The 18,370-nt window shown below is 37.4% G+C and overlaps 1 protein-coding gene across 7 annotated transcripts in view; it reads left to right on the top strand.

The window, feature by feature from the left end:
• The window catches only part of LOC125768199 (potassium channel subfamily T member 2), a 112,379-nt gene that overhangs the window by 45,221 nt on the left and 48,788 nt on the right, over positions 1–18,370 (top strand). For 5 of the 7 annotated variants that reach the window (XM_049435535.1, XM_049435536.1, XM_049435534.1 and 2 more), the window contains exon 1: positions 5,798–6,695. The exons of 1 other annotated variant lie outside the window; for it this stretch is intronic. In XM_049435535.1, the coding sequence (XP_049291492.1) occupies positions 6,669–6,695 (27 nt within the window). In that variant the 5' untranslated portion in view covers positions 5,798–6,668. Of the gene's footprint in view, positions 1–5,797; positions 6,696–18,370 lie in introns of those variants that run through there. One more of the 7 variants, XM_049435537.1, reaches the window with a different exon arrangement.

Raw genomic sequence — 18,370 nt, 5'->3', positions numbered from 1 at the left:
TTTTTTAATAAATAACATCGTTATACTCGTAACATGAAAGCTCTGTGTAAATATCTACACAAATTCTGCGCTAGTCGCATTTTTGCATTGTTTGCGTTAGTTCCACCGTGTGGTTCGGAAATATTGCACAACACTCTGGTTTGACCTGTGGATAAAACATATTTGTGTGTGTGCCAGAATGTTGGCAATTTATAACGAAATGAGTACACAGCCGCTCGCGTTATGATGCGCAATAATGAGATCTAAATTAATGAGATTATTTTACATCATCATAACCAACGAATGATGCCGGCAGGTGTATGAGAGGTATTTTCAGATCTGTTGAACTGTATATAATGTGCGTTGGTTCTGTAGGAAACCACTGTAAGTATAATTGTGGCTGAATAAAATTGGTGATAGATATAATTCAAAAGGTTTGCTCAATCCCTTGATCTGAAATAGTTATGTTATGGTGTGTTAATTGTATGTCTATTTATTCATATTCTTCGATACTACAAAAAATACAAGTAAAGTTTGTACAAAAATATCGCACAGTTCACATAGCAATGAATTATATAAATTGTGCAAGATTGCAATGAATTTATAAATCCTTTTATAATAGAAGAGCTATAATTTGTGCATTTTTGTACCGATAATGTTACCTCAAATATCGCCTTTGGTTGAGGTTCGGTGTATTGCACACCGTGGCAGAATATACGCATTGGAACGGAACCAAATGTTGTCAGCTGTAATCCAGTTCAAACATTAAATGTAACGATTTTCATGCTACAACTTTACAGAAATGCAAGGAGTTTTGCTCATGCGTATCAGGATCCACAAATAACAATAAGCCTCTTTTCTCTAATCTGTTCACAAATATCGCACTGAGTATCTAAACGGGTGTCTTCATTTACTAATGTAAACTAAATGTAAACTGTTTCCGTTGAACCATCGAAGCCAAGGGCAAAGGAAAAGTTTTGCCCCAATAACAACCGGATTATATTGATGATTTTGCTTGTTTATCGTCCTAAACGATTTGTGATCCGATAGACAAGCGCCTAGTAAATTTCTAGCAAGACATGTTTGTTATGGTTTTGTTGGTTGTTGAGTGAATTACTTTAAAAGTTTGTTACCTCGGTCACCTTTTAACGAAGCTGATAAGCTTGATAAAATGATCAATTTTGAAATAAAATCGCGTATTTTAGCCCTTATGACTAATAGTGGTAGTAATATTAATAGCTCAACGCCATTCGTCTGGCACAATAACAGTAAAAATTTAATCGTGGTCTTAATCGCAGAATGGTATCATGAAGCGAGCACTTTCGATAGAACAGATATTTATCAGCTAATAACATATAGGCACTAGGCACTGATAATATTTTTTTTATTCGGTTCTTCCTTCCTTTTACTTTACGTGCTGACGAAGGTGAAAGCAACGATCTGTCCCCTGCTTTGTTTTCGCGAAGTTTGTCGAAATAAGCACCCTGATGTAATGTAAGGGGTTCACCGAGAATCGTAACTAAATCAACAGTTTGCTAATTACCTTCCTTCCTAAAAGGGTTTATTTATAAAATTCCAATATTTTGGTCTCTGAACCATTTGTTGGCTGACAGCATTTTTTGTTCATCATCGTTCAAAGTGTAACAATCAACCAACCTAGTGCATCCCCAGCTTCTAATCCCCAGCTTACGGGTTACAGGTTAGGAATATGAAATTAACAACTTGTTATATTATTTATCAGCTTCATCTCCGAGATGCGGGTCTCCAAAAAGACTGTATTACAGTTCCTCGTGGCAAGAAACCCAAAATTTTGACACAATCTACCGTTCTTTGTTTGGTGTGGTGTGGTGAATAATTATGGTTTTGTAATTTTCCACACAAGATACATCGTCCAGATTGAGCTAAACTCAAGTTACCGATTTTCCTCCTTCGAAAAATTGTGCTTCATGTTGGTTTGCTTAAAAGCCATTACTTTCTTTTTCTCGCAGCACTCCGTAAAAAAAACGCTATCTGGAAAACTGCGACCTGCGACCCAACAGAACTTTTTTTTGTGACATATCCCGTATATGCTATATAAAATGTCATATTGCTATTATTGTGTCACTATAAAAGCTATCAAATCTTGTGCCATACTTTACTATATTTTACTTTATATACTAAACGTAAACAGTTTTTCCTTCTATGTAGTTTGATTTTTAAACGTTTCAATTTATTAAATTTCAAAAGGAATGGCATTTAACATGTTAAACCATTACTAGGATAACCTCTTAAAGATTTTCCTGTATACATTTCCATCCGTCCATTGTTACGATCTTTAGCATCGTGGTTTAGCGTGAATTTAAAAGATAGTTAAATTTTACTGCGCTGTGCTTCCTTTCAAGGATTAACGACTATAATAATGTCGCTCATTACGTAGCATTCTGAAGCTATATAAAACAAAAAACTGCCGAACGTACTTCGAACGGAGTAGTCGCATTTGTCAATCACATTTGGGGCGTGAAGAGAAACTTCTTTTTGACCTTCTTTCATTGGGGATTATTTCCGTAAAAACAATAATGAGTACGTTGTTCTTTCAACCGGAACCTGTGTTGCAAAGGGTTCTCTAAAACCATCCTATATTGTATAGCCCGAAGCTATTACAATAAGTACCATCGAAAGATAAATACTAAAGAAAGCAAATCATATACAAAATGTCTTTTATGTTGATGATAAATTCGCTGCTACTTTGATAAGCAAAATTGTTATGAATATCGGTGGGCTTAGCTATAGGACGCGTATAGGACGCGGAATTCAAGCGTTAAAATTGCATTTCGAAAAAGTGTGCGAAAAGATGTGCTTAAATCTCATTCAACGTGTACAGGCCGTGTTTTATATGGTCGAAACACCAGCATGATCTTTATCGAGTACGTCTGATAACAGAGGTACGAGACGTGGAAAGTGCCAACCGAAAGGAACGAATTCCACACGATATGTGGTAAGCTGTACGGTCGGTTTAGTTTGCTCGATTAAATTACCCATGGAGCGGTAAGCGCAACACAAAACCGGAACGAACGTACACCAATCGACACCTTTCCGTTCCGTTTCGTTTGATTAACATAGCCTGCGCCCAAAATGTAGACCACAGTGACGTTCGATATCGGTACAGCACTGATGTCACGGCCTGCAGGAATTGTCTCGTTATGAAACGCATTGGTCTGTGCCTGTTTCAGGCAGCGCTGGCTTCGTCATTACAAGCATCGATTTTGTATTCGCTTGGAACCTGCAACAATAAGCAAACACATCATTGGGGCACACCGAATGTAGGGTTGGATGTGGTTCATTAATTTCGTCATGCCATCGGAGGGAAATAATGGGACACAAACAGACAGCCTAACCGGGAATATAGCACCCTGCTACCTCAATGAACACGACGCCAGTTGACGTTTGGCAGAGTTTCAACGATAGCCGCACAGCAGTGGTCCCCATGCCGGTCGGAATAGCCTTTGCTCATCTCGTAAAGGAAGTTCTCCGCTGTCAGAAGGCCCTCGGTAAGGGATTCCAGTGACCACTGGGGTCCGAGATGACGCGACTCGCCTTGAAGGGTGGCATTGAAAATGATCTTTTTTTGCTGACCTGCTCTGTATTATCCACCAGGGGTATTTCTAAAGATGGTCGATATGTCGATAACAGTAGAAAATTCTGCTGGGTAGTGAATGAAACACGTCCGACTATTTGGTACTGCATTCACTTCGATGAAGTTGATGTTAGACCTTTCCGATACTGTTACCTGCCGCACAGTTCCGGTTCAGTGTGAAGTTAGGAATAGTAAAGCGTTCGACTCAAGAGTTATGTTTCATGCAATGCTTTGATTTCTGTTGGATTGATAATTGGAGGGCTCTTATCGCTCTTTAAAGTTTAGCGCAGTTCATCCCGAAGTTGAACGCTGTGATGGAATAAACCCAACAAGCGCGTTGGTTTACAGATCAACTTTGTCGTCTCTAACTTTGTTGAAAAATTGGAAACCCATCTTTCAGTATGTGTGGTTGTGGAATTAATTAGAACGTAGGAAAGTAAAGATAGTTAGATAAGCCGTTATCGAACATAGTTCTAATTATCCAGATCGCCAAACGAAATATGAAGAAATGAGAGGAAACGGAATCAAGAGCTTAGCCAAAAATGACAAGATTATTCTTCTTGTCAAATTCGTAAATCTGCCTTTTCTGTTTCTTTTGACTTTGATTTATCTGTAGCTGTAGCTAACAGATATGTACCTTTGTTCTAAAAATAACGTTATTTATTAATAATCTTGAATATAACAGGTAGAATTAGTTTTATTCTGTACAATTTATTGTTTTAATCGGATGCCGAATGTGAGCCAATTATAAGTTGTTATAATTTCAAAATACATTGAAATTAACGATATTTTAAAATATCGATCTTAAGTTTGCTTTGCATAGATTATTACATGAACAAATGGAGGACGTAGAGTGGAGTATCCTAGTAGCAAAAGTTTAACATATCGTTCTAATGGCCACCGGCTGTCACTAACACTGTGAACAAACTGCTTTCATCTTGTAGCTCACTTGGAAAGTATTACGTGAACCTTCATCCGGAGGAGAACATCTCTTGCTTGAATTTTCCTATCGACCTTCTTGTAGCCGGCAATCTGGTCACTCCGAACTTTTCCAATTTACACGCAAAAAAATCGCATCGGAAATTTTCACTCTACTGTAAAAGCGCCAATGTTACACGCTCGCATCTTTCGGTCGCTACGAACTGTACCGTAACAGGTATGGATGCAAGGTATGGATCAACTCGACGAAGCGAGAAACTTTTCAACAAACATACGCACCATCCATTAAATTACCGGGAAGATGTCTGTTTGTTACCATGTGGCAGCGTGAGGACTAGCGGTGATTTTTTATGCCTTCCGGATGCAAGTGTTAGCAGAAGTTGGTGCCAGATTAGTTTTAAATTTACAATATTTTGCAAAAAATTGATCGTCATTAGCATTGTTTCATCTCCATGGTACAGAAATTTCGTTACTACATCCTTCTTTTACGTTCCCCAATGAGAATCCCTCTCAATGATCCCCTGAGCAATGTGCGAATTTACTGAAACGTTCTTTATACATGGGATATCTTTATTTTTGTAGATTTTCTCAATAAAACAGATGGAAATAAGTAAGACACGAGTGGTTCCTGACTTTGATGGAGCGTATAAACTTCTTCGTCACACTTAGCATAATCAATCGGTCCCTAATTATTTCTCGTTTTAGGACCAAATGCTGATAGATTTTAAAAACAAAACCAAAACATCAAATAAGCTAGTAAAGAAAACCAACGTAGTGTAATGTACAACAAATACCCAAGGCCATAGCAATTAGCTATCAACAACGGATGTAAAGTTATTAGACTAGCTTCATCTGCTCCTAGGTAGTCCGTACATCTCAATTAGCTTCTGGGCTCCAAGAGTCGGCGGACCATCGGCGGACCATTTTGTTACCTGCTGCCTTGTTTTGATAACTTCGTGGACCTACAACAAGCTTAGTAACTAGTGTCAATTAGAAGTGATAGCGCCTAGCTGTGTATGTGTATGTGAGTCTGAATGTGGTTTTGTATGTTTTTGTACTCAGCGATATACAGTGCCAGACAGTTGAAACACGCGAACCAAGCTCATAGAAGTGTGATAGACTGAAAATGAAGTGAATTAGCAAGCGAGTTAACTAACGAGCTTTTCGGGCGATAGCTTTTTATATACTAACTAACACCGAACGGCCTCCAATACGGAAACTTTCTGATTTTTATACCGACACATCAAGCCGCCAGGTACCAGCACCAGTCATATTGTTATCATAATGTTTGTGTGGGTGTGCCTCTCTTTTCTTATACATATGAATGTGTGTCCTTGTATGTGAGTTTTTGTTATTGTCGCTATCCATTAGCTGGCGGCTGTTTAATTCGTGCTCGTGTGTATATGTGTTGTTGTCTAAGACAATTTGAATCTTGTTATGTGTACCAGCACCACTTTGCCTTTATTTCACTATGCCTCGCTCATAAATTCAATATGTCGTAACCACCTGCAAATATAAGTTGGAAAAATCTTGCGCAAAAGGTACGTGCACTTCATCTCACGCCAATCGGTGTTCATACATTTAGGAGTTATTTGTTTTCAATTATGTCGTACAGCAGTGTTTTGTGAGTTGATCCCCTACTAGTGTGCGTTTGCCTAACTAATAATGGTATAGTGAGTAGTATGGTTTAAAAACTGCGAATCCTTATGATTTTATCGAGCACAATAAAACATACAACAATATTAAATGTAAATGCATATAGCATCAACAACGGTATAAAAAATAGGTGGTTTTGTTTATGTTGTGTGGACAAGTTCTCGAAATAGGCGTGAATTCGGTAACGAAAATTGCACGTTAAGGGACAGTGAGTGTTATCCGTTTTAATTCCGGTGTTTCTATTCGTGCTTGACCTACATGTTTTGATGGACTGTGCGCACCACCAACCCGTTCAGTGATGGTAGATGGTTACGTGAACAAAAAGAACTACTAACGGAAAGGTTGATGTGCGAGTGTGTAGGTGTGAGCTTTACCACGATTCCGGTATTCACAAATTGGTTGCCACCATCCTTCACTAAAAACATCACCTTCTCCACCACAACTACCACCAGCATCTTCACCATCACTGTAACTGCACCAAATGTCAGTAGAGTCCGACTCATCAGTTGTAAGTGTTTCTTTTCCTGTTTCGTATGCTTGTTGTTTCATTTTATGCGGTCATATTTACACTTTTTTCATCGTACCTTCTTCGAAACTGTGTCAATTTTTAATTTTTCTCTCAATTAGCCTTTTAGTTTCTTCCTTTGTCAACATTTCCTATAATTACAGCTTCTTGCTTTAGTTGTATAATAAATAACTAAAATTCGGCTTACTCGCTTTCTTTGCTAGTACATCATTGCATGGTACATTCGAAGTTGCATCGTTGGATATTGATTTTAGTCTAACCAATTTTTAATTTTATCAAATGATGAAATCGGAACAATCTGAATAGCCGGAACAAACTGAATAAAACCAACAGAATATGTTTTTCTTTTGTGTAGCCGATGACTTAGAACGCGAAAATCACACAATTTTATACAATATACAATTTTATGATATACGGTACACAACTCATGCAGTTACAAAAGACCTACAGTAGCGTTTCACATAAACTCAATTAAAACTTGTAGGACTGCATGGTTTGTGTGGGTTGACAGACTGCTTCTTGCTTGTAATATTTTCTCATTGAATGTAGAAATTAAATTACCCCGTTCCGGGCCGAAAGCATCAATTACAAGGATTCGCTTTGAAGTATTGAGTATACACCACGTCAACCAGTCAAAAAATTGATTTAAATTGTACTAACAACGATGAAAGTGACGGTTGCCGTTCTGTATGATTTAATAAAATTTCTATTATGTAGATGGAAAAGCTTCCAAAAGGCTTCTTTAAGGCGGAAGGGTAAAGAGAAACATGTAATGCATATCAGGGGTATTACAAATAACAATTTTTGGAAGCAGATATTTTTCTCCTACTTTTGACCTGTTCAGGGTTGAGCATGTCGCGAAGGCATGGCCAGGTCGCGGAGACTTGTACAGCCCAGAGCTCTTACGAATAGCATTACCGGACGTACCAGTGCGCGGTATATCGTGCTTTTCGTGTGTTGTTGGAGTTTTTCTACATCATAGGATTTTGTGGAGCCCATAGTAGGCACTATTTTACTGAACAATTCTTCTACGGAGTTCGTTGCTTGTGTTGTTGTCCGACATTACGATTGTACCAAGGTAACAGAACTCCTCTATAACCTCGAGGTCAACTCTGACTATCTCGTTGCTCGTGAATAAAGACATGAAATGTTAAGGTGCTGGGCAACGAGCGCTGACAAAAAGGTGACAAATTTTTCAAGTGACAAAAAAAGGTTGTCAACTGCGAAAAATAGTTTTTCTCGTGGCCGTGCACACATTTGTACACTTTGACAAAACATAGCAACCCATGATTAACAAAATCTTCATCATCTTCAACGTACACGAAAATTCAACGCGATGGAATCAGTTTTACAGTAATTTAGGTTTTAAATTAATTAATTAAGATGGTCTGTGTCCTTGCAGGGATGAAATACATTTAATTCCGAATGGTTCCGAATGAAATACAGAACACCGCAATGGTCAGCAATTCACGATATACGAACGTCAAAATTTTGTCAACTTTTTGTCACCATTCTTGTCAACATTTTTCGTGGATTTTCTACAAAATAAAATTTTGTCAAAAGCTCAACAAAGTGACAAAAGCTCCGTTTTGACAAATTTTTCACCTTTTTGTCAGCTCTCGTTGCCAGGCACCTTTAGAAATGGCAGGTTGTCATTCCACAAATCGAGAAGAAGCTGTAGACCTATTTGAAATTTCATTTAATTTTCTATACCATTTATAATACATATGTATTAGTATGTCAATTCAAACTTTTTAGAGTATTCTATATGTGTATGAAGTTGGATTACAATTTCTGCGGACGGGGGAACCGTTCAGATGGCATTTCGTATATGGTGGTGTCGTGTGGAAAAACCTATACATACTTATCACCGTGCAAAAAAGCTTCTACTCGACAATAAGGCACAAAAAAATCTCAAAATCGTTAATATTTTAATCAATTTTTTCTGCCAATGTCTTTTGGGTGACAATTCTGACATCAAAAGTCACTAAATGTATGAACTTATGACGTCTGTTGATTTTTACCAAACCATCAGAAAGATTTTGCGCTCCCTAGCGCGTAAATCTGCATAGTTCATTGAAAAATTATGAGACCCATAAAATAAGCAATAGGTAATTTAAAATGAAAAGGAGATCATTTTTGGGGAGGAAATTACCTAAGACTACTACCGCCGAAAGGATTCTTTATTTTTTATCATAAGTGACCCATCTCTTCATTTTCAACTTCTCTATTTCTTCTACTAAAATTAAGAAAGGTAACCAATTCAAAAATAAGTGACAATAAGTGATAATAAGTACACAGGACTAACTATCCTGTGATTGTAAAATATCATAAATCTGTAGCGACAATTGGAAGGAAGACAAGATCGCTGCATCAAAGCTTCGCACACGCACCAACTTTCAAGAATGACCCAGACATTGAATATTTTGTTCATCATAAAATGGTCATCGGTTTAATGCACGATGAATGTCCACTTTGTCAAGCGTTAAAACTTAAACTAAAATCAGGTGGGATGCGTTAAACCTCAGGAGAATTGTTTCTACCACTATAGCCTTCAAAGAGTTTTCTTACAAACACAGATTTAGAATTCAAATGTTTTCCGATAATCATTGAAAATCATAAAATATTAATGTGTGCCTCTAATGAATTCCTCTGCAATAAATGTCAGAGTTGTTAAGAAAATGTTTGTAACGCGAAGACTAAACTTAAAAAATATCCACTCTAAAATATTCATAACACGATATATTTTGCGAGGCAAAGCTAGATTTGCGGGATAAGCTATTTTTTTATCATGCTTAACAACATACTTAAAAAAATTGCCCTTCCGTCACCGAATATAACTCTCATCATTTCTTCAGTCATTGATATGAGAGGATAATCTATTTAATTCCCTGGTGCGAATGGTATTAAATGAGGTCACGATGACGATGTCAATAATCCTCAAAGAATACTCATCTTTTGGTACACAGATTAGTTCTCTCTCTTTCACATCTAACCATTCAGAGGCAGATTTAGTGATGAAGTAAAAGAATCCGGTCAATTGTTCCGGAAGGATTTCCTGAATTTTCAATAGCTTGATGCTATACTTTCCATGAGCTCCAAATTGTTTTGTAAACCGTACATTACACACTTTGAAGAAGTACGATTTCTGTAATGAACATTTACCATGTTTGACATTTTTACTTTAATTCGTGCCATAATCTTGCTTCCAGCCAAACGATAACCAATATCCAAGGAATGTAAACAACATTTACCGTTGTATACCTTTTCCAAATGTGAACAGTTCTCTTTGTTAACATTTTTGCCATCTTATCGGATCGAATGCCATCCCAAAGGCGTTTCCAATTTGCTGCTGACTGTTAATTAGGAATCATCTCAGAGGACCTTTGTTTTGTTCATGTTTGTAAAAGCTGATTTAACCTTTTGACGTGATGGATAGATGACGGATTAGAATGCAAATATTTCATTATATTGTTCAGTAATTTCTCTTCCGTCCCTTCTCGCATGCGTTTTAAAATGACCATGACTATGATTCCGAGCTTTAAATGAGTGAGAATGAGTGTATTGTTTTCAATGGTAGACATTCATCCATTGTTTTTTTATCTTTATCGACCCACACCAGTACTATTTTCAAATATATGTAGAAACACAAATAATAACACTAGTTCCTGTTTTGAAGTCCGGGTAGCCACTGTTCTCCATGTTTCATTTCTAGTACTTATATCTTACTCGCTCGTCAGCGAGTTACACATATATGTAATATTATAAAAAAATCATTTCCATTTAATTTTATCTGTAGAAGAACGGTTTGTTCGTCCAAAGCTGGTTTAAAGCATGTTACGAAGTTATTTATTCTACCAGCGACTAGGCGTCTCCATGTTAAACATTTAATTGCAGTGAGAGAACAGTATAGGTACCTATCATTTTGTTTAAAAAAGTCTCACGTTAAGAAGCAATAAGTTTTTTTAGAATCAATTAAAATGAAAAATTTTAATTTTTTTTACTAGCAATGTCATTGCCTTTCCAATGTAATACATTTATATTATCATCATTTGCCATTTGAGAAACAGTATTCTTCTTTTGTGGCACTACAACCTCTAGAGGTATTGACCAGTTTATCTCGACTTGACTGTATTTGTCAGAATAGTCAGTTCTGCGTATGGGAGTTAAGCTCGGATGCGATTCGCTACACGTTCCTGTTGTGTAAAGACCGGCGCCGCTAACATCTCTACCATCGGGCGGCCCGAGAAACAGTATTGTGCTATAATCTGGACGATGACAGACAATTAATTTTTTTATCTCAACATTCGCTCACTTGGGTGCTACGTTTACGAATACGTTTGCTACTGTTTGACCTATTTCGTCTAGATTTATATCAATATCTGAATCGTATGTTTAGTATTAAATATGCATTGGCTAAGCGGGCAGGTTTTCTATGTGTGCGTGACGCCACATTTTACTGTTGGTCGAAAGCAATTGTCATTACTGTGACCGTATCTTTTGCAATTTTTATACTAAATAGGTCAATTCGATGATTTAAAGTATTCGAAGAAAACTCGATAATGGTTTACCACACGAAAATTTTAAAGTTCGCTCAAAAGTTATTGAATCCTTTGCTAAATGTAATCGGTACAACATCTAGACTTCATATTTTTTCTTTTTCTTTTGGAGTTTTACATACTTACCGACATTTTTGGCAGAAACCGCTTAGTAGTCTCGGCCTGTTCTGACAATCTTTCGTACGAGCGTTTAAAGAACATGCGAATGAAGCCAAAAAATATTTTTTTTACAAAATACCCTAATAGGGTGTTAGGTAAAGCTGCTTTGTGCTTTTCCTCATCATGCTATTCTTAGCCATGAAATAATTCTTAATTTCCCTATTCTTTTAAAACCGTATCATCGCTGCCTTGTGATATTTCGATACCCATCATACAATATGCATTGAAGCAGAGCATGTACCCTTTTTGGCTCTAGATTCTTTTTTCTACTCTTCTCCCATTTCTCTCTAACTTGGGAAGCGCATGGAAGTAAGCACGTGAATTATTAAACGATGAAATGTGTCCAAACCTTGCGATGCTGCATAATGTCCAGTTTTTGAAGATCGTTCTAACGTCCTTCCAACGTCAAAAAGAATATCCAACGCTGTTACGGAATGCGGTACGGAAACATCGTTAAACAAAATGAATATTTATTTGGTCATTTAGAGCCAGCGTGGAACGGCTTCGTAATTTTGGTTGATTTCAATCAACCTTCACTATGTCTCGGTTAACTTATGCAAAACAGATTCTATGCAAATCCCGTTCTTATGTGGTAGGTAAATTGCTTCACAAAACCAACACCATTTTCATGGGAAAAGTATTAATACAAGTCCCAATGGTTTATTTCAAATCACTAAAGCTTTCGACTTTACTCGACCGGTGAGACGCTTTGGAAGACTTTCCCGTTTCTGTTCAAATCCGTTTCGGCTTCAAATCTTTCAACGCGGAAACTCCATGGGACCTAATGTTTCCTTTCGGTATCTTCTCAGTCCATTTGCTTTAAAAATGATCTCATCATCATAAGATGAAGATAGGAAGATAGTGAAACGCGCTCCGGCATGCAAACCTTTGATGCATATCAAATTCATCAATCAAAAAGTCATGCTGCTGTGGAAAATCAAACGTGTTCTCTTCAACATTCCGGCACGACCAAGTTCATTCGAAACGATTAAAAGCCAACTGGCACTTCTCACGAGGGAGAAAGTTCGAAGGAGATGCTAAGGGCATGACGCCTGCATAATGCCGACAAGTCAAGTGGTCAATCAACAACCATCGTATGAGATGGTTCGAGCACTTGGAGCACAGCTCGAGGTAATCGAGAAAATTAATCCTAAGCGTGTTGATCAGTTGACTAACACGAAACGATTTGTCCGTAGCAAGAATTTGGTTATGCGCTTTAAAGGCAGCGGAATCATGGTTGATGTTAAAGAACTTTCAATTTTGACTTTTATACAGGAATGTAGTACAAACTTTTCACAAGAACAGTGTTAGAATGAAGAATAACTCTCAAGCGAAGGATTGTATTTGCAGAAAGGGGAGAAAGGGGGTGGTTGGCAGGTGGGGAAGGCAAGTGGTGAAACAATTCCGGCCAGAAATGGCCGGCGTGACGGCTAAGGTCGTTAAGCCAAGAAGAGAGAACTTTTCTCACCTGAATCGACATAATTTGTCACCCAACAGCCCTCTTGTTTGTTCTCTTTATAATTGTAAAAGGTGTGATAAACTGCTCGGATATAGAATCGACATTTAATTTAAAAACAAGATTACAAGAATTCTGCTTCAAAAATGTTTCGTTTTCATGGTGGATTTTACTCAATTATATATTAAATCGGTGGCGAATCGCGAAGCATGAATGAATATGAACGCTACGCATATGAAAACGCTGCCATGTTTTCTTCAAACTTTCGCCATTGTCACCAAAACTAACAATTTGATCTCCTATTTGACCTCTAACCACAAATCTATTCGAAGGCTATTCGGGAAAATGCGAGAACTATAAGCTGAAATGATGTCCTTTGTGCGTGTTGCACATCATCAATGAAAAGGAAATAAGGATAAATATTGCATTTTTGTAGTCCGGAATCTATAAAAAAGGAGAATGTGCCAATGATTCATCATTCTGAAACACATCCTTGAAAAATCCGTTATAAGAGCATTCAGGAGAGTTGTTTGACTAATAGAATTTGCGAATTCTTCTTTCCTTTGTCCCATTTTGGTTGTGATTTTTGGCTTTTTTGCTTGGTTTTGAGGGTGTATTTGTAGTTTTTCCTGCCGTTCAAACCAAACGGTACCACGTACCGGACATTACCTGACCTGATGCAGGTTCATTTGTATTCGTTAAACGAAGTTTGACATGTGGCATCGAATGATCACAAAGCTTCCCAGATGGTTGGCTATATTATTGCCTCAATCTTTTTTACGATTTCAGAAAGTGATTTCCGAGTGATTTTTTTTCTGTTGCGTATTGATTACTGAAGCCAGTTCAACAGCTTAGATGCGCGTCTAAGGTACATCAATCTTGTCTGAGACATTATACTACCAAATAGACGCGTCTAATGATTAGCATGGCTGAAAAAGAGGAAAATGTTAATTTAAAAATATCTCTAGCATTAGTTTACGTAGCTTGAAATGGAAGCCTTTATGGAAAAAGGTAAGAAAACATAACGCAAAAACGCTAATGATAACTATATATTCCAATTAAAAAGCGGTGTGTGTAACACTATCAGCCTTCTTTTGTCTCATCGGCCGGCAAAATGGTTAGAGTCGTCATTCCCAAGATATTATTATACTTTTGTTCTGGTGCTTTCATAAGATTTAGATAAGATTTACTTTCATTTATTCTGGTTCCGAAACGCATAAAGAAACAAATTATCTGGCAACTGATTAATTATCTTCTCTTTCAGATTTCAATCTTTATTTTTCTTGTATTTTTTCACTTCTCGCCTTATTTATTTCCTTTTTCCTGCACTGCGGCTTTATTTATGTGGATCGAAGCAATCATTATTATCCTTCGCAAACGAACCACGATAACGTATTTTCCATGCAACGGCACGAACTACTTGAGTGTATGGTACAAGTGTCTCATTATATTTGTCAGTCGTCTTCGCTACATTGTTCATTGTTCCATCTTCCTTGTTCCTTGTGAATGCTTCCCCCTGTTCCAAACGTTTACAATCATCTCTGCTTCATTCGGGAAATGATGGACAGTCACTGTGAATTTCACTAGCATGAACATGACATAAAATCAGGCTCGTGTCAAAGTGTGAAACTCTCTGTTTTGTTGGTTCTATTAATGCGAAGACAACAACTAAAGATAACGGAGAAACGGGGAAGCAGCGTCAATGGAAAATGTGTATTATTCCTTACCGTCTCGATGGTAACGCCGGAAAAATGTTTCCGTGCGTTTATATCGTGCACAAGAAAATTTCCAGTTTGCAGAGCATTGCAGTTTTTTATATTTCTAGTGTGTAAACCAATGCATATGTATAGAATGTAGAGCCGCTCTACCTTATACACAAAAATGAAATAAAAATAAGTTGCGCGTTGACGGTTCGAAGAAGAAAATGTCTTCCAACCAAAGTGAATTGTTCCCTAGTTTAAGTTATCAATAGTAGCAAGCAATACCTGTCCTGGACGACTTTCTATTTTTACGACTATTTTTTAAATTGCTTCAGTGTCCAATGATGTACTAAAATTTTGACTGAACTAACTATTTGGATGATACACACTAAATCATGTAAAAAATCCCAATATCTTTCTTCAAAACACAACAGCAATGAAATTATGCTTCAGCCCATCAATTGCAAAAGACACCATTTTGATTTCACCATACTTAGCCTCTCGTTGAGAAAAATTGAATGTTAAAAGAGAACCCTTCCATTGCGAGATATACGCCACTCATGAGTGAAAGCTTTTACCCACCATATCTCCTTGAAAGCAGTATTATCGCATCGACTTTGTTTCGGTGTTCAATTTTCATGCTACGATTTGCTTACGATTGGTATTACGATTCAAAACATGCCCGATCAATTCCGCATCGTCGAACATCAAAGTTTAAAGCTAGCAAGGAGGCGTACGAGCAAAGTGATTTAATATTAATATGCACAGATGCGTATATGTGCGTTTAATGTAGAGTGTTGCTAGCTGGCATCGGCGAAATATTTCCGTACCAATCACATCGTCCTTCTGCTGATAGTGTCGTTTGAATGATCTTGCACATGGACAAACAACTGAGGCGAGTCAACAAGGTACATATATGGGCCATTATTCATAATTTGGGATGGTTTACCAATGGTTCTACTGCACTTCACATTGGAGTCTAATGGCAATCCATGTGCCAATGGCTTGGGCTAATGGAAATCCAGTGTGAGAAATTCCGTGATTATTAGCCTATAGCAACTTGGATCCATTCATACAACCAATGTGATAAAGTTGGTTGAATAACCCATGAATCACCACTTTAAACCACTGGGTAAATTAAGGGTATTTCTCTCTCTGGTTGGCTTTAGCGACCTCTAAGGTCACGTCGGCCAATTCTGGCTTACTAGACTGATTTTTACCGCGTAGTCGGATAGTCAGTCCTTGCTCCGGGGGACTGTTTGGATGGGATTTGAACTCGGTCCTGCCGTGTGGAGCGGTGCCGTTTATCACATGCACCACTGGGCCGCCCCGCCCGGTATATTAAGGGTATATTTAGAGTAAATTAGCAGTCGTTAATCTAGCCATTTGATAAGTTTGACATATTGAGATGGGTATTACATTCTAAGTTATTTTCCCTTATCTTGTACTGTTTAATGTATTGGTTTATTAAACGACAAAATAAAGGAAACTGTTTAACTGACCATACACCCGTGCAAGAATAAATATTTAAAAAGATCTTGAAGTTATTTTCTACTCAGCAACATCGTAATAAACACTTATTTCACCGATGATTCTTTGGACACCATGGCACTACCGATAAAATTCAGAAGCGAATGACACAGCTTGCCCAAGAAAACTACTCGAATGGATAATTTAGTAGAACACTTCCTCACTGGCTATAACGTATTGGGGCAAATGAACTACGACTCGATATTCCAAGCACGATAATAAAGCGAATAATAATAAGATTAATAATAATAAGATTAATAATAGCAATACAATCCGATCGATATGACAAGAGGATACTAATTTTGTTGCTTAGCTAACACTGTGAATTAATCATAAAGTCAGAACGTTTCCCAGAATAACCCTTATTTTCGATGTACCGTGAGGAATATATTGGAGAGCAAATGAAACGAATACGCCAGTCCAAGCAAACATTGTCCAAAAATAATAAACCAACGAAACAAACGGGATGTAAAATCCAACAAGGTTCTTTCTTTTGGTAGTGCAATTTTTCTGTTCTATTGGTATGTTCTCGTTGGTCGCTAATGCCGGGTAGGTAATTCATTCGTTACCCAGCGCGCCGTATTGTTTCAGTGTTTGTAATTAGTTCATTCGTTATTCATTGCAATGTCCTGTCGTTTAGGCAATTGGTTTTGCTGTTGCGCGTGATAAAGCCACAATGATACGAACATATAACGGAACGGTAACCTTCTACGACGGTACCGTGCGAATATGGGATTTTCTCTTACTCGGCGAACCGTGCATAGTTCGTGCGCTCAATATGTTTTAATTGAAATTTTTCCAACCACCAACCGGGTACCTTTTGGGATGAATGTATGACGGTATTTTAAGGTACCTTCCAAAAATTCCATAAACAAAAGTCGTTGATGGTTCTGCTCTGCAAGAACTCATTAACGCCCTAAGCCAGTGAAAAAGGGAATGTCCCGTCATTGCTTAGTGTGTGTTATGTTTGCTCTAGCTGCTGGCTGTTTTCAAATCTTCTCAAACAACAGCTGAAGCTTAGCACTGTTAACTGGTGCAAACAATTTAACCGTCATTACTATGACATTTCCTTACGGAAAGCTCACAGAAAAAAGAAAGCAAAAGCTTTGCAAAATCCCCGTATCGATCAGAAAAACACATCCCGTTCCATCTTTTTTGTGACCTACCATATCTTATACATTGTGGCATATTAAATTCTTGCTACCGCATTTATTTTCAACCTTTTGAAGGGTAGGAGATTAAAAAGTAATGCTGAAACAATTTTCACGCTAAATGGACAGCCGTAAAAACTGAGTAGATTGTATTTCGAAACTGAGGACATTGCGATTTTTCCCTATTTTTATTCTGTTCCATCACGTCATAGTCAGTTGGTGGTTTTAGAAAGGTCTGTGCATAAGAGGTAAAAGTGAAGCAATAAAGTTTACACAAGGAATGTGAAGACAATGAAAGTAATGTCTTATCGAGAGTTTGGGTCTTTCCGCAGGACATTGTATTGGTCGTTTTGGAGTCATGTATTGCTACAAGATTTTGAAGTATTGTTAGTCATGATGAAATAAATAAGTTTTCCAACTCATCATCAAGAAACGTAAATTAGGCCGTTCGCTAAAGTGGACGGAATTGTTAATTGTGCTCTGTCAGCGAAAAAGAAAAATTTTATTTGAAGTGCGAATTTAATTCCAAATGTTTTGCACAACAGATTAATATTATTTTTAGCTTCAAAGAGATGGTAACAAACATGTCTCGTTGTACCTTTGCTATACAATTCGGAGTTATAAGACAAATAAAAATAGCTTTATTTTAAATGACTGATTGCAATTGATGCTGACTGTCTTTCTTTTTTCGATCACGTACCAGCAGTAGAAAACAAACTGAAAAGCCTTTGACAACAACATCGATTGCAAAAGCGTGTAAAATAAATTGTACGCAATATAACAGCTTAGTTCCGTTAGACTGAATTTCTTTTCGTTATTTTCGGAACGGTTCATTTTGCATAATTTGCAGACTACTTCTGTCATCGGCGAACATTGAACATTGGTCCTGTCCGCTTTCCCGAAATATGTTTTCGTTTTTCCACTTCAATTGGTAAGTGTTCAGTGTATACTCGTCGACATTTGGCAGACGGTTCAAGGATTTATTTAAGTCGACACACAATTTACTTGGTTTTATTCACGACCCCGTTCGACGACAGAAAAAAAGCATAAATACGATTTAACTTACATAAACTGTCAACATGTTAACTACCTAATATATACA

Source organism: Anopheles funestus, chromosome 3RL (genome assembly GCF_943734845.2).
Source record: "Anopheles funestus chromosome 3RL, idAnoFuneDA-416_04, whole genome shotgun sequence".
Taxonomy (NCBI): domain Eukaryota; kingdom Metazoa; phylum Arthropoda; class Insecta; order Diptera; family Culicidae; genus Anopheles; species Anopheles funestus.
This window is presented reverse-complemented; position numbering and strand designations above follow the sequence as displayed.